At 40.3% G+C, this 23,758-nt stretch overlaps 2 protein-coding genes across 2 annotated transcripts; one reads left to right on the top strand and one right to left on the bottom strand.

Moving 5' to 3' along the window:
• Nucleotides 1-1,917: 1,917 nt before the first annotated feature.
• Nucleotides 1,918-14,062, top strand: wdr19 (WD repeat domain 19). The gene is made up of 36 exons (XM_026359943.1): nucleotides 1,918-2,022; nucleotides 2,572-2,663; nucleotides 2,764-2,829; nucleotides 2,942-3,067; nucleotides 3,164-3,279; nucleotides 3,376-3,491; nucleotides 3,675-3,755; nucleotides 3,976-4,088; nucleotides 4,190-4,363; nucleotides 4,453-4,523; nucleotides 4,608-4,780; nucleotides 5,244-5,364; nucleotides 5,475-5,581; nucleotides 5,713-5,829; nucleotides 6,213-6,368; nucleotides 7,008-7,155; nucleotides 7,428-7,641; nucleotides 7,899-8,058; nucleotides 8,141-8,251; nucleotides 8,352-8,461; nucleotides 8,599-8,656; nucleotides 8,814-8,960; nucleotides 9,456-9,538; nucleotides 9,618-9,701; nucleotides 9,785-9,931; nucleotides 10,027-10,151; nucleotides 10,279-10,388; nucleotides 10,484-10,552; nucleotides 10,643-10,720; nucleotides 10,966-11,062; nucleotides 11,176-11,300; nucleotides 11,497-11,578; nucleotides 11,693-11,843; nucleotides 11,973-12,096; nucleotides 12,199-12,275; nucleotides 13,136-14,062. The coding sequence occupies exons 1-36, from the start codon at nucleotides 2,017-2,019 to the stop codon at nucleotides 13,248-13,250; spliced, it is 4,050 nt and encodes a 1,349-aa protein (XP_026215728.1). The 5' UTR covers nucleotides 1,918-2,016; the 3' UTR covers nucleotides 13,251-14,062.
• rfc1 (replication factor C (activator 1) 1) lies at nucleotides 13,910-22,729 on the bottom strand. The gene is given in 24 exon segments (XM_026359944.1): nucleotides 13,910-14,543; nucleotides 14,639-14,824; nucleotides 15,044-15,257; nucleotides 15,341-15,486; nucleotides 16,615-16,732; nucleotides 16,913-17,166; nucleotides 17,245-17,340; nucleotides 17,696-17,833; nucleotides 18,022-18,110; nucleotides 18,406-18,520; nucleotides 18,632-18,744; nucleotides 18,836-19,262; nucleotides 19,384-19,488; nucleotides 19,608-19,787; nucleotides 19,892-20,005; nucleotides 20,140-20,253; nucleotides 20,255-20,485; nucleotides 20,573-20,650; nucleotides 20,775-20,849; nucleotides 21,033-21,337; nucleotides 21,540-21,653; nucleotides 21,816-21,891; nucleotides 22,053-22,205; nucleotides 22,616-22,729. Coding segments are annotated over 24 exon segments (3,537 nt in total). The 5' UTR covers nucleotides 22,619-22,729; the 3' UTR covers nucleotides 13,910-14,450.
• Between the last annotated feature and the right edge of the window lie 1,029 nt (nucleotides 22,730-23,758).

Here is a 23,758-nt window from a genome sequence, read left to right as displayed (position 1 = left end):
GATGATTCTCACTCTTGTAAAAGACAACGATTTGGCTTCTGTTTAGTGAACAGCTCCCATTTCCCACAGACAGAAAACATCAGATGACGTCTGTTTACCGTTCTGCTGCTGGTTGGAGAGCTCACATGAAAAGGTCATCTGACTCCAGTGTTTCTTTATCTATTCATACACCAAGAAATAACCTTATTATCTGGAATGAAACAAATGTGCTGGTAGTCCAGTTTTCCTGTAACCTGGGAGATGGTACACTTGTACTGTTTATCTAGTCTCAGCACTGCAGACCGCAGGATGTTAACAAGCTGCACTTGAACCAGGGCACCAGGTGGGATCATATATAAAGTGAGCTGACTAACATTGCACATGAAGCTGCTTTAACGCTAGAAAATACAAGTTTCATTATTCCCTGAGTTGGACATAAAAAATGGAATAAATGTCAGTATTGTTATTGATGATCTACTCTCTCAGTTTATTACAGTTGTGTAGTGTTACAGGCCTCAGTCAGGAGCACTGGGACAGATGCAGAGCTTAAATCAGTGCTTGGGTGCTTGGGCTGTTATAACTGTGTACATAAAACAACTCAACAAACACATCTGGCTGCACACTCATATACACAGAGTAATGCCTCAAGATTTATTTTACATGCTGCGCTTGAATAGTTTTCTTCCAAAGAGAGATGGAGACATACTTCTGAGGGTTTAGCTTCACAATCTGTTCAGCTTAATCCAAGTGGAAAGGTTTTGTCTTTGTAAATCTTAAATCTACATGGTGTTCTGTCAGTGTCAGAAGTGAGGGAGCGCTTTTGAACAGAAATTTCAGTGAAAGATTTTGAGTCTGCATCTGACAATCGCAGATCTCAGTGACAAGCCATGTAAAGAAAGCATCAATAGAATATTTTGTCCCTATTTTCCCATTAGTTTATTGGAAATATTTATTGTCCCAGAGAGATAGATTCATCCAACAGCAAACAGAATAATATTAATAACTGAAAAGCGACAACAAAAAACAAACAAAATAGGAATTAAAACAATAATTAAAATCAATACACAAGAGCTAGAAACCAAAACCAAGTCAAAGACAAAGTTGAGTTTTCGTATCAATCATTCTGACAGTATAACTGATATAAAGGCCTCCATCACATGTTAAATAAACATTGCTGTGTTCCTGGTTTCCAACTTTACATGATTCAAATAACATTTGGTAAAACATAACAATTTGATATTTACAGTTAACAACTCTATTGTATTTTAAATGTTTGTGATTAATTAATTAATGCAGTAGAAAGATATTTGTCTCCCCAATATTGCTTAGGGAGACAATTTTAGCATCTGAAAAGGGACTGCAGATAGCCTTCTGGCTAATTCTGGTACATTTGCATTGTTTATTAATATGCAATGTCCCTGCCTAATAAACAAAGAAATAAAAATGCTGTTTGTTTGTGAAAATGTTTATTGGTTAAACATAGTCAGTAGCAGCCTGTTAATAATGCTTTCTCTGACACATTTCTCTTCCCTCCATGTTGCTTTTTAAAAACAAAATGTATTGATATTGATTATCTGACCCTGGCATCACTTGGTATCTGATTAAAAAACAGGTTTTGTAAGATTGCCCCATACACACAGCTGCTGCTGACTGCAGATAACCAGACTTCCCTGCATTCTGTATTCATGAACACCAAGGGCCAAATTCATATGGGTAAAAATTGATTTTTTTTTTTATTACAGAAAAGAAAGCAGTTGTGATTCACATTCTTGCTTCTGGCAACTAAAGTGTTTAGTTTAGTTTGTTTGTTTGTTTGTTTGTTTATAATTTATTACAATTTATCTGTTTTAAAATCCCCCATCACGCGACTCTGCTTTGGAGGCTCCCGATTGGCTGATAACTGTTGCTATGACATCGCTTCTTCAGACGCTGTAGAGTGAAGCATTGTGGGATACATACAACAGTTATGCTGTGATGTTTGGAGAGAAAAGTTTTATTTAAAGTTTAACGCCAAATGATTGACTTTGTGTCACAAAGATGAAGGTTGGTACCAGTGAAAGAACTGAAAATATCAGCATTACGTTTGATTTATGATTATGATAATGCTGAGTTTGATCGCATCGTCGGGATACAGCTAGCTCGCTAGCTACTTGCTAACGGTATCGTTATTTAGCGTTAGCTAGACAAGTACTAAAAACCAAGCTAACTGCTAACAAGTGATGTAAAACACTAGCTAAGGTTAAACCAGCTAATTTGTTGGCTGCTGCGTTGTTCGGCCTTATCTAATACGAACAAACACTTTACAAAGACACCAAGAAAGCATATTATTTAACAATTCAATGGACAGAATAATCACAACACAGCGTGACACCGTGATTGCCTGAGTTGTTTAGCTAGCGTCAATTGTACAATAACGTTAATATAACGATAATGTTCCCGATGGCAGTTGTCTGTTTTTTTCTTAATTGACTTAACTTACTACTACAACTAGTGAGAGTGACCACATGCAAGTAGATAACGTTGAACTGTTTTTGTCATTTTATTACACACGAAAATTACAAATGTGATCGCTCAAAATCTTTTTATCCACAGAGTGTTTTTATTCTCGCTGAAAAGGCCTGGGCGGGTTCTAACCTGCTGTACAAGTGGCAGAAAACCCTTGGTAATTATATCGCTGTTGCAGGGTAAGTAATAATTTTTGTGGTACATAATGTGTATCAATCTTCTTCTCTTAATAAAAGATTAATATGAATTAAATTGTACATTTTATTTGCAACCGTGCAGACAGGACAACTCAGTGAAAATATTTGATCGACATGGACACAAGTGGACTGAACTTAACCTTCCAGGGTCAGTGTGAAAACATATTTTTTGACTCACCTTTGTTTGATCAAAATGGTTTAAGTGATCACCTTTTGCAGTTTCAAATTATGGCACTTCCTCTTTTTTTCCTGCCTCCTAGGCGCTGTGTTGGTATGGACTGGGATAAAGATGGAGACATTTTGGCAGTAATAGCTGCAAAATCCAGCTCCATCTACCTCTGGGATGCCAGTGTCAATAAGACATCTCAGATTGACAGTGGTATGAGGTAAAACACACCTGCATGCCATTTCTGAAGAGAGTTTAGGTGAAATTATTCTAACAATTTCTAATACGCTGTTTTCTCTGTCTTTTAATGCAACAGAGATCAAATGTCATTCATCCTGTGGTCAAAGACAGGCCCTCTGTTGGCGGTTGGGACAGTTAAAGGAAATCTGTTAATATACAATCAACAGACGTCACGCAAGATCCCTGTACTGGGTAATACACATAAAACCATAGAAGAGATTTGGTTGTGGTTTGTTAATCTTTAGTTATGTCTGTTTATCTTGATTGACCTCTCTCCACTCATTTTAGGTAAACACACCAAAAAGATCACCTGTGGGTGCTGGAGTTCTCAGAACCTGCTGGCTCTGGGAAGTGATGACAACACGCTGACCATCAGCAATCACGAGGGAGACACCATTAGGCAGGTAGTCACACACATGCATATACAAAAACCACCTTGTGTTACTACTAGCTTAGCCATAAAACTTATTTTAAATCCAGTTCTGGTCAGACACTTGTGTGAGACCACCCAGTATCATTAAGTAGGAAGGACAATAAGAGGGAAAGGAAAAAGGATCTACTGTTATTATTTTTTTTTTTTTTGTCAGACAACACTTCGTGGGGAGCCTGCAGAAATTTACTTTTCAGTGATGAAGACAGATGAAAGGTCCTCTCAAGGAGAAACAACTGTAAGTGTGTGGTTTATGCAGTTCTTCATTTATCAAAGTATGTTTTATGTGTACACTATTACACACACAAATGTGGGTAATTCCAAAGGTTTCACAAGGTTTCAAAACTTTTTCCTGTACTGTCAGTTTGTACTTTAAAAGACATAGCTCAAAACAAAGATCTAGGATGTACTTTTCATGTATTGCTGTCTTCACTTTATTGCAATCACTGACCCTACAGGTGAGCGTGTCTGTAGGCAAGAAGATACTGATGCTTTTTAATATCAACGACCCTGACAACCGGATAGATTTGACTTTTCAGCATCGCTACGGAAACATTGTCTCCTATCGCTGGTACTGCACACACTCACACATATGGGTACACCCCACGACCAACACAGATTCTAAGCTGTAGCTGATAGTTGGTTGAAAATGACTCTATTTGTCACTTCCAGGTTTGGTGATGGGTATATACTCATTGGCTTCTCCCACGGATACTTTGTGGTTATTTCTACTCACATCAAGGAGATTGGTGAGGAGCTTTACCAGGCTCATAACCACAAAGATAGTCTCAACAGTGTGGCCATTTCTCAAGCGCTAAATAAGGCTGCTTCCTGTGGAGACAACAGGTACACACAGACTTGAAGCAACTGAAGCAGCATCTTTATTCTGTGTATTTGTTAGCATAAAACGTAAAACTGTGTGTTTCTTGTTGCAGCATTAAAATCCACGAGCTGTCTGAGCTCAAAGATATCAGCAACGTAATTCAGTTGAATGATGAGACTAAAGGTAAGAAACGTTTTGTGTTTTCCAATCAAACTGTCAAAGGGAAATCCTGAACGTGCCACCCACTTCTTTTTTGTCCTCCTACAGGTCTGGACCAGCTCAACTGGACAGATGATGGGCAGCTTTTGGCAGTTTCCACACAGAAAGGAACACTTCATGTCTTTCTCACCAAGCTTCCCATCCTGGGTGACAGTTTTGGTACCCAGCTGGCCTACCTCACCTCGCTGCTAGAGGTCACTGTGTCCAACCAGGTGGAAAGGGTAAGAACACACACATACCCACACACACATTCATACATTATTAACAAAAACAATATCGCACAATGAATCTCTTGTATAGAAAATGAAGAAAAACAGCACTATGAAAAGTAAAAACTCAGAGTATGCAAAACAACACAAATTAATCCATTAAAAAAAATTAAATGGGAATGAAATGTGAGTTGGTTTCTGAATTAATACATAATGAGTGAGTTATTTGTTGATCCATAATTTTCTTCAACATATATTTAGCAGTTTTTGAGATAACAAACAGACATTAAAATATCCTCCTATATACTAAGAATAGTCATTAGTAGGAGTGTTTGTGTTCTAATAGTGTTACTGTGACCTGAAAATCACTGAGGCTTTAACTGGAGGAAAGACAAGAAAGAAATCAGAGTAATTAAAATCGGCAGATGCTACATATAGAGATGTGCTTGCTGTGCTGATGCTCTGTGTTTTCCAGGAGAGTCCTGTGTCCATAGAAGTAGAAGTGGAGCCGACTTTCATTGCAGTGGGACCATATCATGTGGCTGTGGGGATGAACAACAGAGCCTGGTTCTACGCGTTGGTAGACCAAGAACCTGGTGTGTGTGATGTGTTAACCATTAAGATGTTGTTATTGTGATGTGCTATTTATGTCATCATTTAAATGTTCAAACATAAGCTTCACCAAACTGTTGTGTGTGTTACTCAGGTTTTATAAAGCTGAAGGACGTTGAGTATTTGGGAACGATAGCCAGCATGTGCCTGAATTCAGACTATGCAGCGGCGCTATTTGAAGGAAAAGTGCAGCTGCATATGGTGAGTTGCCTGCATATGTATGTTTCACCACTTAGCTTCACTTTTTATTGACCAATAAACATTTATTTAGCAGGTTTCACCATTTATTGTTTTCCTTGTGCTCCTCTGTTTGTGTGTGTGTGTGTGTCCAGATTGAAGGAAAAGATCAGGAGGAGAGGAAACAGATGAAGTTGTTTCCAGATGATGACAGACAAGGTCGGATCCTTTGCCACGCCCTCACTACTGACTTCCTGTACTATAGCACTGATGTAAGCAGCACATCTTCACCTCGTTCATTCCCTTATTAGTACACAGTGAAGCTACGCTGCAGAAATCACATGGAAGTCTGAACCTGAATGTTCCTTTCCTCTACATGTTATGTACAAACCCAGTGTCTTTAAGCTTTGGTTTTCATGACGTACACTGATTAAGACATGCATTTCCTACTGGTTCAATCTTTTTAATCTTTCATTTTTCACCTGTTTTCTTGATTTCCCCAAACTCAATTTTCCACTTCAATCTATTCTTGTTTTTTTCTCTTTACCAACCTCTTTGTCCCTGTCCACTTCCTTTTTGATGGTTTTGCAGTTCAAATTTTGATTTTTTATTAACAGATGTCCGTATCTCTCTGGTCTCTATCTCTTTGTCTTAGTCAGGTAATGTGGTTTGTGTCTTAGTGGAGGACTTGGAGACTGTGAGCAGCTACAGCCATCCAGTTGCTGTGAGGAAAGTGTTCTCCGACCTAAATGGGACGCGGCTTGTGTTCATCGATGACAAGAACTGCGGCTTCTTGCTTTCCCCTGCAAATGTCAGTACATGTTATTATACAAATGAAAACAATCAGTTGAAAATACAATGAACATAATTCAAGCGGCTGAATAGTGTAGTGCTAAGATCACCGCCTTAAGAAGAGCTGCATTCATATATAATTCATGTTGTCAAGAACATAAAAACTAAATTAACACCAACGCACTTTGTGCACAAAAAGTTGAATAATAAAATGCCATAAGATATAAAGTAGTCAGATATTCTCAGTAGAGAAACAATTGAAAAGTAAAGTAAATTGCAATTACGTATTGTCTGATGTTCTAAAACTAGTTGTGATACAGTTTGTAACTTTTTGGATCCCATTGAACTTTGTCATGTTCCAGTTTTCTAGCTAGTTTTGCTCAAATATGATGTGTCTAACACTCTGTACACAGGCAATTTATTGTCTGGTTTTGTCAAAGAATGACATTAAAAAGACTTGTGCTCATTTATAATATGATGATAAATAATAATAATATAATGAGCACTTAGAAAATCTGTGTGTCACACATTCTAGTTCCTAAGCAGGGTAAGCCAACTTGATTATACGGTGCTAGACGTGTGAAAACAACTAATTTTTTGTTCTGTGTGTGTGTGTGTTTGTGTGTGTGTGTGTGTGTGTCTGTCCGTGTCCAACTAGGCAACAGACTCCTGCTTTGAGCTCCCAAACTTCTCTCCCACCATCACAGGTGTGCTGTGGGACAACTGGCATGCTGACAGAGGGGTCTTTGTAGCTTATGATGATGACAAGGTGTACACCTACGCCCTGCATAAAACCACCATATATGGTAGGAATATGATATACCATCACATGCACACACATATTAAAGATTGTCTCAGATATTTCTTTGTCCCACTTCCAATAGTATATTTACATCGACAAAATAATATCATCCATCATGAAGGTCTTGTTACAAATAATGGAAATGTAGGAGAGAGATAATGAATAATATTATTTTTAATTTAATGACCTTTACTCAGAAGCACTTCCATCAGTTCTTAAATTAAACTGTAATAAAGTTAGACTTTTCTTGTGTTTACTGTGTCTCTGTGCACTCAGGTCCACGAGTTGTGTTAGTGGGGAGCACCACACTCCCATTTTCCCACATCCCGTTGCTCTTGTACAACGGGGAGCTGACGTGCCAGACAACGAGCGGTAAGATCAGTGAAGTGCCTCTGAGCACGCACTCCTTCCTGAAGAATTCAGCTGGCACGGCACCAGATTCACCACAAGACATCAGCAAGCAGCTCGCCCAGGCACTCCAGCTCAAGAGGTCAGTTAAGTCAGGGATCAGCTGTTGTTCAGTAAATGTATTATTGGAATATTGTCTAAATCTGTTTATAAATGTTTGTTTGCAAAAATAATACACAGAATGTCATTAGGGAAAAATGGAGGTCCATCTTGTTTTTGTTTGTTGTTTAATTCATGGGTCTTTGAGACATGAGATTAGGAACTAACTTTCACTCAAGGGTAAAGTAAAATAATAATAATAATAATAATAATAATAATTGTCTGTATATCCCTGACCAGGTTCCATGAAGCCTGGGATTTGTGTAAGGCTGCAGGCCGTGATGCAGACTGGGCAGAGTTAGGCAAAGCCTGTCTGGTCCACATGGAGGTGGAACTGGCCATCCAGGTTTACCGTATGAGTGGCGACGTGGGCATGGTCCTATCACTGCAGGGCATCCAGGTACATAACGCACAGTGGTTTATATTCAAGACATTTTGGTTTTGTCTGTTTTAACAGAATCGCCACGTGTCCTCCTGTCTAGGGTGTAGAGGACATGAATTTACTGGCAGGACATTTGGCCATGTTTCTGGGAGACTACAACCTGTCCCAGGACCTGTATCTGTCCTCCAACAGTCCAATTGCTGCCCTAGAGGTCTGTATGTGTAAGAGACCTGATCGCTTGTCTCTCCTTCAGTAAAATATGTTAAGTAATGTGTAAATGCTGTCAGCAAGTAGCATTTTCTGTGTTTTAGATGAGGAGAGACCTGTTGCACTGGGACAGTGCCCTTATGTTAGCCAAGAGGCTAGCAGAAGACCAGATTCCCTTTATATCCAAAGAATATGCTGCTCACCTGGAGTTTATGTAAGTGTAAATACACAACACGTGTTTACCATTCAGGATTTTACACGTGATAAATAATTAAAACAATAATAACACAAATTTCTTTAAGAGGATTAATTAAAGTATCAATCATCTAAACCTTTCTTTCCTTTTTGTAGTGGAGACTATGTAAATGCATTGGCACACTATGAAAAAGGCATGACCCATGACAATAAAGTAAGTAAACAATATTCAGCATGTACAAATATTAAATAAAGTTAAATATGTTATTCTTTACACTTGAGGTGACAGTGATAAGAAACAAAATGATTGTACTTGCACAGAAGTCTCCTCTATCTATTGTCCTTTCCTTATCTTATCCTTTGCTGTGCAGTTCCAGGACCATGATGAAGCATGTCAGGCAGGTGTGGCCAGGATGTCTATCAGGATGGGCGACATCAGGAGAGGAGCTGCCCAGGCGATCCAGCACCCAAGTAGACTCCTCAAGAAGGAATGTGGAGCGATACTGGAGAGCATGAAGGTAGAGAGGCAGCCTTATATCTTTTTTCAAATTATATGTTCTCATTATTTCCTAAGGAGATAATCATATTATAGACAGGCAGTCATCTGATGTGTTTACAGTTGCACTCAAAATGATTTAACCCCATTGCAAATGGGATGTATTGACAAAAAAAAAAACAACAACCCTCAGGCTGTTTGTAATGAACATATCAAACATGAACAATTTAAATAAGTGGTTCCTTCAAATTCAACATGAAATTCAACTTTTAATTACTACTGCAGTCTCAAAAAAGTCAAGGACTTCATTAGTTGCATTAGGTGTGCTCGGGGTTTTTGCTTGGCTCTAGCACTGGAAACCTGTAGCGTGTTGATGACTTAATTCAAGTATCAGCAGATTCTAGGAGAACATGTCATGCTGTCTGTGAAGAAGCTGAAACCAGGGCAAGCATACCTCAGAGTCAACCAAGACTTTTGTTTAATTTATTCTTCTGTGGTTTTCATTTCTGTCTCACAGCAATTCTCGGAAGCTGCTCAGCTCTATGAGAAAGGCCAGTATTACGACAAGGCTGCTTCAGTCTACATTCGTAGCAAGAACTGGTGAGACAAACACTCATGCACAGTGACACCTGCAAGTTTCTCTCCTCCTTTATAATATTTAATTTTACTCCACACTCAGGACAAAAGTGGGAGAGCTGCTCCCTCATGTCTCCTCTCCCAAGATCCACTTGCAGTATGCAAAGGCCAAAGAGGCAGATGGAAAGTAAGTTCTTAGTGTGAAGTCCCAAGTGTTGACAGTTAAATAACGTAAAGAGATGCTCATGTAACGTGTCCTGTGTCCTCCAGGTATAAAGACGCAGCCCGCGCCTATGAGAGCGCAAAAGACTGGGACAATGTGATCCGTGTCCTGCTGGACCACCTCAACAACCCAGAGGAGGCTGTTCGCATTGTCAGGGAGACACAGAGCATTGATGGAGCAAAGATGGTAGCCAGGTAGCACAAACCCACATGCAGCAGTTATTATTTCTCTCTGCTACATTTTCTGTTTTTGTCGTAATAGATCTCAAACATATTTTTGTGTAACTTAGGTTCTTCCTGCGTTTGAACGATTACGGGTCAGCCATCCACTTCCTGGTTCTGTCTCAGTGCAACGATGAAGCTTTCCAGCTGGCACAGCAGCACGGACAGATGGAGGTCTACGCAGACATCATCGGTCAGTCTTTGTGGGAATGTGTTTATTCATAGTTTGATATAAATATTCCATTTGTATAATGTCGTGCTATTATCCAGTCAGCACTTTATTAATATTAGTTGCACTGCTGCTTGTGTGTGTCTATAAGGTTCTGAGGCGACACAGGAGGATTACCAGAGCATTGCTCTTTACTTTGAGGGAGAGAAGAAACACCTGCAGGCTGGCAAGTTCTTCCAAAAGTGTGGGCAGTACAGCAGAGTAAGAGCCCTCTGCTATTAATTCAGTTATTTACGTATCAGTGTATTTGTTTGTCATTTATAAAATCTTTCTTCTCTGTCCGCCATCTGTTTCAGGCCCTGAAACATTTCCTGAAGTGTCCAAACACTGAAGACAACCTGGCAGTCGAGATGGCGATTGAGACGGTGAGAGAGTGTCAAAATGAATGTCACTCTGCATATGCAAACCGAAGTTAAGCATAGAATTAAATATTTATTTGTTTGCGTCTGCTCCAGGTTGGTCAGGCCAAAGACAGCTCTCTGACAAATCAGCTGATAGATTACCTGATGGGAGAGAGTGACGGTATGCCCAAGGTAACCAGACAATCAGCTGTACTACACCTGTTAAGCACCTCTTTGCTAGTTGAATCATGTCATAGGCAGCACCAGTCCCTGATTGGTTCATTATTTGCTACTTTAAATTAATAACTGGTTACAGAAATATGTAACATAATAAAACTTGCAAAACTATTTTAAACTGTCTGTTTGTGTATGTAACTCGGTGACAGTGACACTGTGGACTAAAAGTTTGATAGTTGAACTTTCTTTCCTCCTCCCAGGATGCCAAGTACCTGTTCCGTTTGTATATGGCGCTGCAGCAGTACAGAGAGGCTGCTCGCACTGCCATCATCATCGCCAGAGAAGAGCAGTGCGCAGGTTTGAACTCTAAACAAACTGATGTCTGCTGATAACAGCACACCATTCGACCATAACCTGACGGTACCTGAGTGCTAATCATACAGTGTATTGCGTGTTTGTTATTTTTATAGGAAACTATCGCAATGCCCATGACGTATTATTCAGCATGTACACAGAGCTGCAGGCCCAGAAGATTAAAATCCCTGCTGAAATGGCCACTAACCTGATGATCCTACACTCCTACCTACTCGTCAAGGTTGGTTCACCTGGGTTGTTTGTTATTGAACATTTTCCAGAGTGATATAACATCAGACAGTCCAGTGTTGCAGTCTGCAGTGTTAAGCCAGAATCCAGTCAGCCTCTTCACTGGCTTTACATTGTATTTAGTTAAAGGATTATAAAACATTAATATTGTTACTTGATAAAGCTTCTTTATCTCATCTTTTTCGTAGATCCATGTGAAGAGAAGTGACCACCTAAAAGGGGCACGCATGCTAATCCGCGTCAGCAACAATATCAGCAAGTTTCCTGCCCGTGAGTCAACATAGAAAAAATTCACCTTTTACACAAAACTTGTTGTGAGGTAAAACTAAAAACAATTAAAGGGTACCGCAGAGCTTTAAATGGTCTGTTTTACTGTTTGTGCAGATGTTGTTCCCATTCTGACATCAGCTGTCATCGAATGTCACCGTGCCGGGCTGAGGAACTCGGCCTTCAGCTTTGCTGCGATGCTGATGAGACCAGAGTATCGAAATGAGATTGACCCAAAGTACAGGAAAAAGATCGAGGCTATGGTCCGGTGAGTGTCAACACATCCTGTACATGTTTATGTCGTTTTTTTTTTCCCCATTCTACTCGTTCTTCAATGCATTTGTCTGATTCTTTCATCCCATATCTGAATTCGTTGAACCATTTGTCCACACAACAGACGTCCTGATACATCAGAGCTGGAGGAGGAAACTACTCCATGTCCCTTCTGTGGCTTCCAGCTACCCCAGAACGAGCTGCTGTGTATCTCCTGCAAGAACAACCTGCCCTACTGCATTGCCACGGTACAGACACAAGATGATATTTTAACACTCATTTCTGAAGATCAGAAATTAGCACTTCACTATTTTCATCATTTCATCTTTGTTCCCTTTCCATGTTGTCAGGGTCGTCACATGCTGAAAGAAGACTGGTCCATGTGCCCTCATTGTGAATTTCCTGCTCTCTACTCACAGTTCATTCTGTAAGTGAGACGCAAGCACACATCAACATACACCAGATGGAGTCGTCAGGCAGTAATTTTCATAATCATCTTAAATCAAACACATAATACTGTGAAATAAAGATGAAAACTGTTACTTATTTCAGATTTTGCACAGTAGATGAAAATAATTTGTAATAGATGTTGAAAAAAACACAACATTCATTTCTGGTTAACAGTCTACAGCTAACCCCCAAGTTAAACAACAAGTATCGATAACAACAATAATTGTTGCTATTTGCACATTGAGGTGACCAATGTCTGAAACTCCCAGAGGAAAGCTCAGCGTGAGGGCATTAATGCAGTTTGAAAGCTCATAAATCTCACCTTTTGTCACTTGCCTGAGGTTTCAAATGCAGCTTCTGCACTTTATTGGGTTTCCCCAAGCTGTCCTCTGAACCCAGAGAGCTGTAAACAGCCACTGCAGCAGTACTTATCCGATGGTATTTCCCCCCCCACAAGGGGAACAGTGGCCATATTGCACTTAGACAAGCAACACTGCTGTGAGATTTGGGCTTTACGCCTATTTTTCAGTTTTGCAAGAGAAAAAAAAAAGTTTTCTGGGACTGTTTTCCACACACTTCCACACAGTCTGCGAACAAACTTAAAAAAATTATTCAGATTAGATTTTTTTTTTTTACTGCTTCTCATTTGCCTTAATCACATGATTGTAAAGCTGTTTTTTATTCCTGGTTTTTGAAATTGTTTCTCTACATCTGATACCTTGGTAGAACTGTGACTCTAAATTAGTTAAAGTGCCAGCGTTGATTATTCGTCATGACTAAAAGACATTTTGGGTAATACTAAAAAACCACACTGAACTGTTCCTGTTCCTGTTCCAGGTTGCTGGAGACGGAGACAGTGTGTCCCATGTGCTCAGAGGCTCTGAGTGTGAAACAGGTGAAAAAGATCTCGGATTGTTCTGCGTACCTGCAAACTGATGAAGTGGATCATTGAGCAAAAGAAAGTTTGTATGTAACTTTCACATCAGCCTTGTGATGTTCTATTTGTTTAAATACAGATTGATATTTTGGATAGTATTTCTGCAATTGTATTTATTTAAAAAACAAAAACTTTTTTTAACTAATAACCCCCAATGTAATAATGCAGAGTCGGGACCAGTGAATATTTGCAAGATTAGTTAGGTCTGCAACTAACAATTATTATTATTCATTATTGATTGATCATTTTCTAAATGAATCAACTGGTTTTAACTAAATTGTGAAAAATACATTCCAGTAGCGCCACTCAGCAACTGAAAAGTTAACTAAAATCTAAGGTTTTGATATTGAATTGTCCACTGTTTAATCAACGTATTGTTTCAAAATATATAAATATATTTTAGACAGATTCATGGATAATTAAATATTGATTAGTTGCAGTCCTAATTTTTTCTGCTAATCTCACCAATGATTTAGTGCCAGTTTGTGTAAATTTGCCCTGCTGCAATCTGAAAGTGAATTCACTTTGACTGGACGTCTCCATGCTGAGACTGGTTGTAAATACACTAAATAAACTTTATTATGGCTTGATTCTTTTATCAAAGTTAACTTCTGAATAACCAGGTCATATATATGTAATATAACCCTGAAACCATTTTAGTAAACAGTGTCTTTTCTCTCATTTTAAATGTGTGGGGGTGGGAGGAGGGAAAATCACTAACACTCATGAGTGACACATTTTTCTATTAATCCTCATGACATTTTTTACAGAATTGCAATTTACAGGATCAGTGCTAACTGTAGCTCAAAAGTATCGTCGTAGCAAAAGGTAACAGTCTTTTACATCAGACATTATTTACAGCCTTGACACCCGGACCACAAACTGAAGATGGACGATATGAACAACTCTCCTGATGAGAGACATCACTACAGAGGTGTATAAACATGATAATAGGTCAAAGAGGCAGCTAATACTGTTTGTTCTGTAGCAAGACATTAAGATGGAATCATGACACTGAAGAACTAGGAAGACGTTTCTGTCCAGTGTGGTTAAGAATCATGGTGATGTTTCGATGAGTTACCTGCAGAGTTTAAGGCCAGTTTCACTACTTTGTGATGCTCATAAAAAGTTCTTAAGTGCAGTGAACATATTACAGTCTGTGCGGGCAGTCGGAGGCAGAGCAGGACAGTTTGTTTTTCCTCCTCTGGTCATCAGTCATTTCTTAGCCTTGCCTTTCCCCTTGCCTTTGCCCTTCCCAGAATCCTCTTTCTCCTTCTTCGTCTCCTTGGTGGCTTTAGCCTTCTTCTGCTGCGCAGAGGAAAAATTGGAAGAAAAAGATTTTAACTGAGAGAAGAATACGTGACTTCGAGTTTGCACTGTTAGAACAGGTCGAATGCTCTTACTTTGATCATGGCATCTGCCTTCAGGTTCTCCCCCTCATCCTCATCCTCTTGAACATCCTGGTCCATGTCGTCCCCTCCCAGCTCCGACTCCCCACCACCACCTCGGCGTCCCTTCTTTACAACTTGCAGGGAGTACGGCGTCAGGTGAACTTCTTTGTTATACGCCCGAGTAAAAGCTGCTTTCACCTGGAAGGGGAGACAGCGTGTCAGAATTAACCTTCTGCTGGGCTTTACATAAACCACGGAAAGTCCAACGTATCAACATTAGAAATATTCTACAAACTCTAACGCATGCTAATAATGCTAATAATGAAGAACATAATCATACATTTGAGAGAAGTGATATTTATTCCATCTACCAAACAACAGAGTGCAGTACTGTGAAATATTAGCCCTCTTACTGACCTTAGATTCCAGTTTGGAGTAAGGGTCAGGCTGTCCGCCCCAGACGCTGATCTCCATGATGCTATCCACGTCCTCCTTGATGAGCTGGTAGTCGTCCAGCAGCTGCACAGCTTGTCCCGCTCCCTCCGCTCCGTGCTTCTGAAGTGGGCTCAGCAGTGCCTGTCGCAGGTAGTGCAGGTAGTCCAGGTTAACTGCCCGCACGCTGCTCAACGTCCTGCAGGAGCCAGACAAAAACACTGTGAGCGATTTTATGCTTGGCACCGTGTTAGAAGTCAAAAGCTGGTGTTTCATACTCACTTCAAACTCATGTGTGAGGCCAGCTCTTGAACGATGCGGGAGTGTTTATTAGTAGAGGAGTTCTTGCCGAGCCAGCTAGGGAATGTGGGGAATTGAGTCATGTAGCCTCTCATGAGCTCACCAGGTAACACACTGGCATAGATGGCCTGCAAACAGACACACCAACACAACGATGAAGCTCTGTTGCCTGAACACGTAAGGACTAACACAATCCTTGGAGAAAATGTAACAGTATCGACATCTTCGAATGGTCGACTGTGTCCCATTTCTATTCTATATAAAATACACTACATTTCCACATGGCTTCCTACTTGAAAGTAGAACCCTCATCTGTCAACTTGGCAAGTGATTAAAACAAAGGTAACACACTGGCACAGATGTACTCCCAGTACCACCTAAACACAAAAGACCTGCACTTAATGTGCTGAACTGTGCAAGCCCTGGGTAAAGACAGAAGCTGCTGCTGCTGCTCTGCTTCCATGCTGCTTTTACTACACACTGTGTAGATACATGACGTAATCCATCTCTTCTTTTCAGGAACAAACATATCTCACTGTCACTTTCACTGCAAGGCTCCTGCTCAACACTCTTATTTTAACAGAAGGTCTAGTAGTGATAGTGTGTAGTGATGAGTGTGTGTGTATGTACAATGGCAAGAAAAAGTACGTGAAGCTTTTGGAATTTCAACATTTTCTGCATTCATTTGTCCTAAAATGTGATCTGATCTACATCCAAGTCAAAAATATTAAATATAATGTGCCTAAAATAATAACACAAAAAAATCTGATCTTTCATGTCTCACCTCATAATGCTAGTTAGACATACAATGCCATAGACACCCTACTTGTTTAATGTTTTACATACTGTAGGCTCATGAACACAGATGTTAGCCAGTCCCAACGATGTCTTCAAATCTTTGTCTGTCACTCGGGGTTGTGACTTTATCTAATTAATGAGTGTTTGTTGTGCTCTTGGGGTCATTTTGACTGGCCACCCAATCCTGGTAAAGAAGCCACAGTCCCAAAGTGTCTTAGTAGACTGTCTAACTGTAGACTGGTGAATTTCTGAAGTCTCTGACATCACTTCTTAACCCTTTCCAGCTTTATGTAAATCAATCAAATCAATTGAACACAGATCCTCTAAAAGCTTCTTTTGCTGAGTCATGGCTCACATAGGCATCTCCTTCTTGTGTGATAATTTTATGACAAATTAATGCAACAAAGAAATTCCAAAAGGTTCACATACTTATTCTTGCCACTGTATAAGCGTATTACCTGAGTGGGCAGCAGTGACCAATTCTGCCCAGAGCGGATCCGTCTGTCTACCAGGTCTCCGTCAGAGATGGAGTCTGCGGTCTTGCTAAGCAACACCAGGTGGGACTTCAGATCTCCACTGTGACAAAAATAATTAAATAAATAAAATATCATAAAGAACTAGTTTCACAATTTAGGAAATATGGAACCACAGAATCACTAATGGGAGATGGCACTTTAAGTCCAGTGTGACACTGTATTGATGATGATGATGATATTATTAGAACTGGAACTAAGTGGAAACAGCTAAACCTCTCACCTGGCAGCGGCTGGGCGAACATTCAGGTAGTTTTCCTGGACGAAGAGCGGTGCTAGCGAGTAGTCGTGGAAGAAGAGGTCAGACTTGTCAATGAGGCTCATGTGAGCCGTCTCCTCCCCCATGGCAAACACCTTTCTGCAAACATCAAACGGTCCCAGTTTCATGTCCTTGCGGGCGCTGGCTGCGTCAGACTTGCACTGGTCGTACGTCATCACCTTGTCTTTGGCGGACCACATGCTGAGGTTGTGGATCACCTGGAGAATAAAACAGCACCGTGAGACAGGGCGCATGAAGATAAAATGTACGTATGAACTGATTTCTATGATACTTACCTGTCGGACATCCTGATTAGAAGCTAGGATAATCTCGTTAAGAGCTGGAGGCGGGATCTTGATTCCCTCCTTGAAAGCAATGGACATCATGGCTCCCTGGAGAATGAAAGCAGCAGAGCAGAAAAAGAAGGAAAAGTTTATATTCAGATGAAGCAAAAACTACTTTTATATATTATCTATTACTGCTGTGTTATGCACATAATTAAGTCTCAGGGGACAACTGATCTCAATTGTCCTTATTCATGATTATCCTCACAGTTCATTAACATTATTATATATATATATATATATATATATATATAACAATTATTATTGGCTTATCTGTTACTCAAACATTTACAACCTGTTGTTTACATACACTGGTGAGATTTACTGTGTGTATCCAAAACATATTGGTGTTTAGATTCTGATGTTACCATGCATGCCATGTCTGATGTATATGTGTGTGTACCTTGATCTGTTCAACTCTCGGCCTCTGGAAGCGCAGATCGAAGCAGTAATTTGCCAGTGACCTGATCTTCTGGTGGTTGCGATCATTGCACATGAAGATGATAGGAATCTTTGAACTTTTGATCAGGTTGATCATCTCCTACAGGAGGCAGGAGGTCAGAGGTCAGTATCAAAAAAAACATGGCGGAGGAACCAAGAACCACTAAACATATCGAACACATGGTGAACTGATTATCATTTCTATTCTATACTATTTCTATTCTTACAGCAAAGAAATATGATCAACCACCTTCAAAACATGAGAATCAGAGAGATGTGTTTATGTACCTGAATGCCGCCACGGTCCTCGTTGCCAGCCATACCATCAACCTCATCCATGATCAGGACGTGTTTACTGCTCACAGTCTGAGACGTGCCTACAAGGCATCAACACACCAACAGTTACATCTACTACAATGTACACTTGTAGTGTTTAGAAAGTACTTAACACCTCCGCAGAAAAAGAAAGAAAGAATTTGAACATGACATATGTGGAAGTGTTAATTAACTACTCTTTATTAGTACAGTCAAAAATTGATGCCACTCAAATATTTAGCTATTTTACTGATTTCTTTTTCTTGGAAAATGGGTACAAGCAAGATGTGATCTTAATCTAGGCTGATGTAGGTTCAAATGGAAACAGAAACACAGACAGATGAAAAGTAAGATCACCTTTATAGAAGTTCTCGATGCTCGTGTTGTTGAGTGACTCTGCCACGACTTCCTTCAGGCTGTTTTTGCTGCGAGTGCAGCTGGCGTTCATCTCTACGTAGCTGAAACCCAGCTCCTACATGCCAACACGCAAAGTTGAGGTCAGAGCAAAACTAACTGAGTATTTGTCTCAACTCAGTAATAATAGCACCAAAGACCGGCCAAAATATGGCCGTTTCATACTCACCTCACAGACCAGGGCAGCTGTGGTGGTCTTCCCCACACCTGGTGGTCCAGAGAGCAGAGCAGCTTTAAATCCTGATCCATCATCTTTCCCTCCAAACTTACCAAATCTTGCTGCTGTAAAAAACAGAAAACAAACAGCACACGGCATAGAGTGAGCACACATGAACAAGTTCACAGAAAAAGAATAACCTCTAGAGTTAAATACCTGGAGGCTTGGATGCGCCTCCACTGTGGTTTTTGTGCCAGTTCCTCAGCCACTGCAGCAGCTTGTTGGCACAGCTGTGGTCTCCTTGCTGCCCAATCACAGTCTTTAGAGAGCGTGGGCGGTATTTGTCCACCCACAGCAGACTGCTGTCATCCCCGGTCGTTGATGGGGATGACGGCCCCGGGGCAGAAGATGAAGAGGCAGAGGAGGAAAGACTCAGCTCCCTTCGGGCCAGTTGACCTGAGCCTCTCCCAGGTGGAGTGCCGGCACCTCTGCACTTGCCGCCGTAACCTTGTGCCAGTTCGGTTTTTGACGGGCTGGGAGTGTGAGGCGATCTGGAATTCCCCTTAGAAGGAGAGATCTTCTGGGCTTTGGGAGTGCTCTTTGAAGTCTGGCTGGGGGGAGTCCTGGTCTTTGAGGCTTTGCTCTAATTTACAGAGATCAATACATAATACCCTCAGGGGAAAGTCTCCAAATTATTTTATCATTTTGCAAAAAAGTGTGAACCATATCCTTTGACCATTGCATGACTCTATTTGAGTACTGACCTCAGCCTCTGCAGCAATCTCATATTTGGACTTCTTTCCTGGTTTGGTTCTGATCAGCTCCAATAGACCATCTTCATCCAAGATCTTGGTACCTAAACTCTCCGCCTGAGCAGTGAGAGACAACACAGTATAAAGCCAAACCAAACACAGTGCATCTGTAAAACAGAACAGAGGAAAACAGACAGAAAAAAAAGACAAAACTGGCTAAATTGCAGGTTGGTCACCTTCTCAAGTTTCGAGACTCCACTGTCTCTGCCCTGCACCACGTAGGTTGTCTTTTTGCTGACGTTACCCGTCACCTTGCCTCCGTAGCGCTCAATGAGGGATTTCGCATCATCTCTCTCCATTGACTCCATGACTCCAGTTAACACAAACACACAACCCTCCAAACAGTTCTCTGCTCCCTGGTAAACACAAAAAAATACAATAAGTCATTACGAACAGGACTAAGGTGAAGCTCATGGTTGGCCAAACAGCTTTTTTCCTTTCCACAAAGTGTGTTTGTTACCTTTGGGATTTCCTTGGAGCCCAGAGCTCGAGGTCCATCTCTGTTGAGATAGTTCCTGTAAGCAGAAGAGTTGCCCTTCTTCTTCTCTGAGTCATCAGGACTCGTACTTGTGCTCTAATCAGGTTGAAAGGTGAAGATAGACATGTTTAACTTGATCATGTTTTAATGTAATGACTTCTTTACTTTTGTCCATTAAGATCTAGATATGATGCTTTTCAGCCGACAGATGAGGCATCTGCATGACTCACCTCTTTCTTTATGGGAGAAGTCTTAAGTGCAGTCGGTGTGAACGTCTTGTTTGAAATTGCCGAAGTGTGGGGCTCCTTTTTGGGAGAGATTTTCTCCTTTTTTGGTGAAGCACCCTGTTTTATTCTTTGAGCCCTCATCTCTCTCCTCATTCTTTTTCTTCATCATGGCCAGTTTGGAGCTGGCTTTGACAGGGGCAGTGTTCTTCTTAGGTGATGGACTGATCACATCCTCTGACATGTTCCGGTGGATCTTAGACGGACTGCTTGTGCTGCCAGCAGTAGAGTCTGTGTGGCTCTTTCTGGGAAATGCGGTAGGGGGTTGTTTTTCATCAGAGCCTTTACGAGCCTGGAGAAGGGCACAAAAAATAAATTTGACATCCACAAGCAAGCAAAGCAGCAAACCTGAATGTGCTTGTGTAGTTGCTTTCATCACCTTCTTTGGCTGGGGTTCTTTATCCAGCATGGCCAGTGTTCTGGCAAACTCCTCGTCCTCATGAATCCGTTTTTCAAGCTGAGTAAAATGAGAGTTAGAAGCACAAGCATGAGAAACAACAAGTATGAGGTGAACTGATCTCTGTAAAGTATCAAGTTTAATAGATTTTAACTGCACAGCAGTAAATAAGCAGTTGTCCTACTTCCATATCCTCATCCATCTGCAGCTGCCTAGCGATTTCCTCATCACTTATTAGATCTTCTGTGTCCTGAATCGGCTGAGGAGCAAACAGTTTTTTAAAACATTAGTTTTTTGTTGTTTTTTTTTTTTTTTTTAAATCGGTAATGAAAAATGACATAGTAGTGAAATACTTGTCAGACAAAGTCATGTCATTACCTTGATTTTCATTAAATGAGAGGGTTTGAGAAGCAAAAAAAAAAAGGAAATAGTCAGTACTCACTGCCTTTCGTTTGGTGCTTGCTACCAGCTTCTTGTCTGAGCGCTGCACTGTCCCACTGCCAAAGTAGTCGAGAACTGAGGTGGGGGTTTGTTTGGGCTGAGGAGGTGGGGCTGATTTAGGGGTGACAGGCACAGCGGGATGCTTCACCCCAGACTTCCCCTGAGCGGAGGGGGATTTGGTGGGTGACTTCATCACTTCTTTAGCTCTTGAATGAGGACTTTCTGAAGGGGACTTCGTTAGTTTGGAGCCATTCTGCTTGGGTTTGGAGGCCTTCTTCAAAGACTGAAAGTTGTCACTGTCTGAGTCTACAATAAAAAAAAAAAAACATGTATTTTGGGGGACATTTTAGCTTCTATTTGATCATTTGTAGTGACGCGCATCTTAGTAAACACATATTATGCAGATCATGTGGTTTTATTATCATTAGCAAGATAAATGTGAGATCTATAACATAAACAATAATTTAAATTCATGCTGCCCCAGTCACAGCAGGTGGCAAACCATTACCTGTTTCAGAGACGTACTGTACAGGATCTTTTTTAGGAGGTGGCTCTGGTTTAGTGTTCTTCTGTTTTTCTTTGGGGGATTTCTTTGACTTCCTCGCTGGTTCCTCCTCTGAGTCTGAACAGAAAAACAAGAAGGTGACAAACTGTGAAGATGAAAAGCTCAGAGAGTTTGTGCACAAGTTATATGATATATACATTTTTGACATTAGGCTATAATAAGATAAGAAAAATAGTTATTTGTAGTACAGAGAGGAATAATGGATCAAAATATACTTACCTGATTCTATTACTGCACGTTTCTTTCGTTTCTTCTCACTATCCTTGCATTTCTCATCTGTTTTGGAGCTTTTGACCTGAAGCACATATACAACAATAAACCATGATGTATAGGGATGGTTAGAAACAAAGAATCATCAACAGACAGAAAGCAGAAGATAATGATGCTAATCAGATTTAGATAATGTTGTCATATTTGTGAATTCCGTCAACATCATAACATGACATTATTTCTTGCCTTGGTGATCTCTTTCTTTTTCACCTCCTCATCCGAAGACAAAGGATTGTTCTTCTTCTTCTTCTGCTGCTGCTCCGCTTTGAAGTTTCCATTTGGGGCTGGTTTCTGCACCGCAGGCTTAGCTGATGTCGGTGCAAAGAACCGCCTTATATCCTGTGTGAGCACACAGAACAAATGCATGGTTGGTTAATTACAAAAATGACAGCAGATTACAGCTCTGCACTGTTTTTTCACATTAACGATAACTGCAAATTCACGAATTACAATTTGAAACTTTCACTTTCTGACATTGGTTGTGCGAAAATGTAAACTCTCAGACATATATGATGGTTACACATTAACAGAACAACGATGACAATAATAACCTACGCAATTCTTTCTTTATAAGTAATAGTTTGCCAAGTTTATCCTGTTTAGCTGCAGCTAACTGCGCACTTGACGCGTTTCAGCAGCAGCGAGCAGGTTTAAGATGATAACAGGATTATTTTCTCTTCTTTCAACAACTTTGTTTGCACATACAATTTGTCGAAAGAGCGAATAAGTCGCAGAAATTTGCAACGTACCATTGTGAACACGTTTTCTTGCAGTATTTGGTCGATTAATTTTCAGAAAAGTATGAAAATCCTTCAACTGCTGCTTGGCGCGAAGCTGGAGTCTGTCGTCGCCTGGAGATGACGCACGACCGGGCGTCAGGGTGCGTCACTCAGCGTGCGTTTTGTTTTTTAATACAAAAACATTTTATAACTTATAATGTCTGAAGACAAAAAAACTAAATATTTAGTTAATTGAAAATGTATTTGTTATTAAATTATATATTTAAATTATGACAGCACAAATATAGAAGTGTATTCAACAAAAACATCTGAAATAACCCAGAATATGAAATAATGTTGTAATATTATTATAGGTACTTATTATTTTATTATATTTTGAATTGTCTAAAGCAGCTACATTTACCTTTGGCTAACATAGACACAGACTGACTTGGGAAAAGACTTGTCAATAGTTAATTTTTGACTTTTCCTGCCTCAGTCGTCTTGTCTATTAATGCTACTACTACTACATATAGCTCAGTTGGTGGAGCCTCCTGGCTACATGTTGTGTCCTTGGACAAGACACTGAACCCTCACAGTAGCTCTGTCATCTACTGCAGCTGTCCAAACAATCAAGTATGTCATATAAGCATTCATTTAATTAAAGAAAAGGACAGTCCATCATTACTTTACTTCAGTCGATCCAAAAACTGTCCTGTATGTTGAGTGCTGCATCGAGTGACCTGGCCTCCACCTCAGATAAATTACTTGATGTGTCTAACCTTTATATTGTGAACAAGGTCTCAGTGATGTACGATTAAAGTTGTATCTTTTCATGTGGTATTGCACTGTTAAGTGTGTTTTTGCTTGGGGTGAAAAGTCATTCTAAGGTGAACATAAATGCATCATGTAAATATGAATATACATCAATCCAGTGCTATCCAAGGCACAATAAGACACAATAAAAGCTGAAGTCCATGGTGGTGCTAGAAACGTCAGAATGTTTACAGTGAATTGGATAGATTGTCTGGGTACTGATTTTCCTCATTACTAAACTCAAAATTTAAAATATGCTTAAAATATAACAGTTACTAGAAACAGGAGATTGATCTTACTGCGTCTACAGATCTAACTTCTTTGGCAAAGTGCAGGGAGACCTACTTTTATCAAAGC

The sequence above is a fragment of the Anabas testudineus genome, chromosome 1, assembly GCF_900324465.2.
Source record: "Anabas testudineus chromosome 1, fAnaTes1.2, whole genome shotgun sequence".
In the NCBI taxonomy this organism is placed as follows: Eukaryota; Metazoa; Chordata; class Actinopteri; order Anabantiformes; family Anabantidae; genus Anabas; species Anabas testudineus.
Note: the sequence above shows the minus strand (reverse complement) of the source record. Positions and strands in the feature narration are given on the sequence as shown.

Coding starts and splice junctions, on each gene's coding strand:
- wdr19 (XM_026359943.1), top strand. Junction 8,462..8,598: donor GCTGCTCACCTGGAGTTTAT/GTAAGTGTAAAT, acceptor TCCTTTTTGTAG/TGGAGACTATGTAAATGCAT. Junction 10,553..10,642: donor TCGAGATGGCGATTGAGACG/GTGAGAGAGTGT, acceptor CGTCTGCTCCAG/GTTGGTCAGGCCAAAGACAG.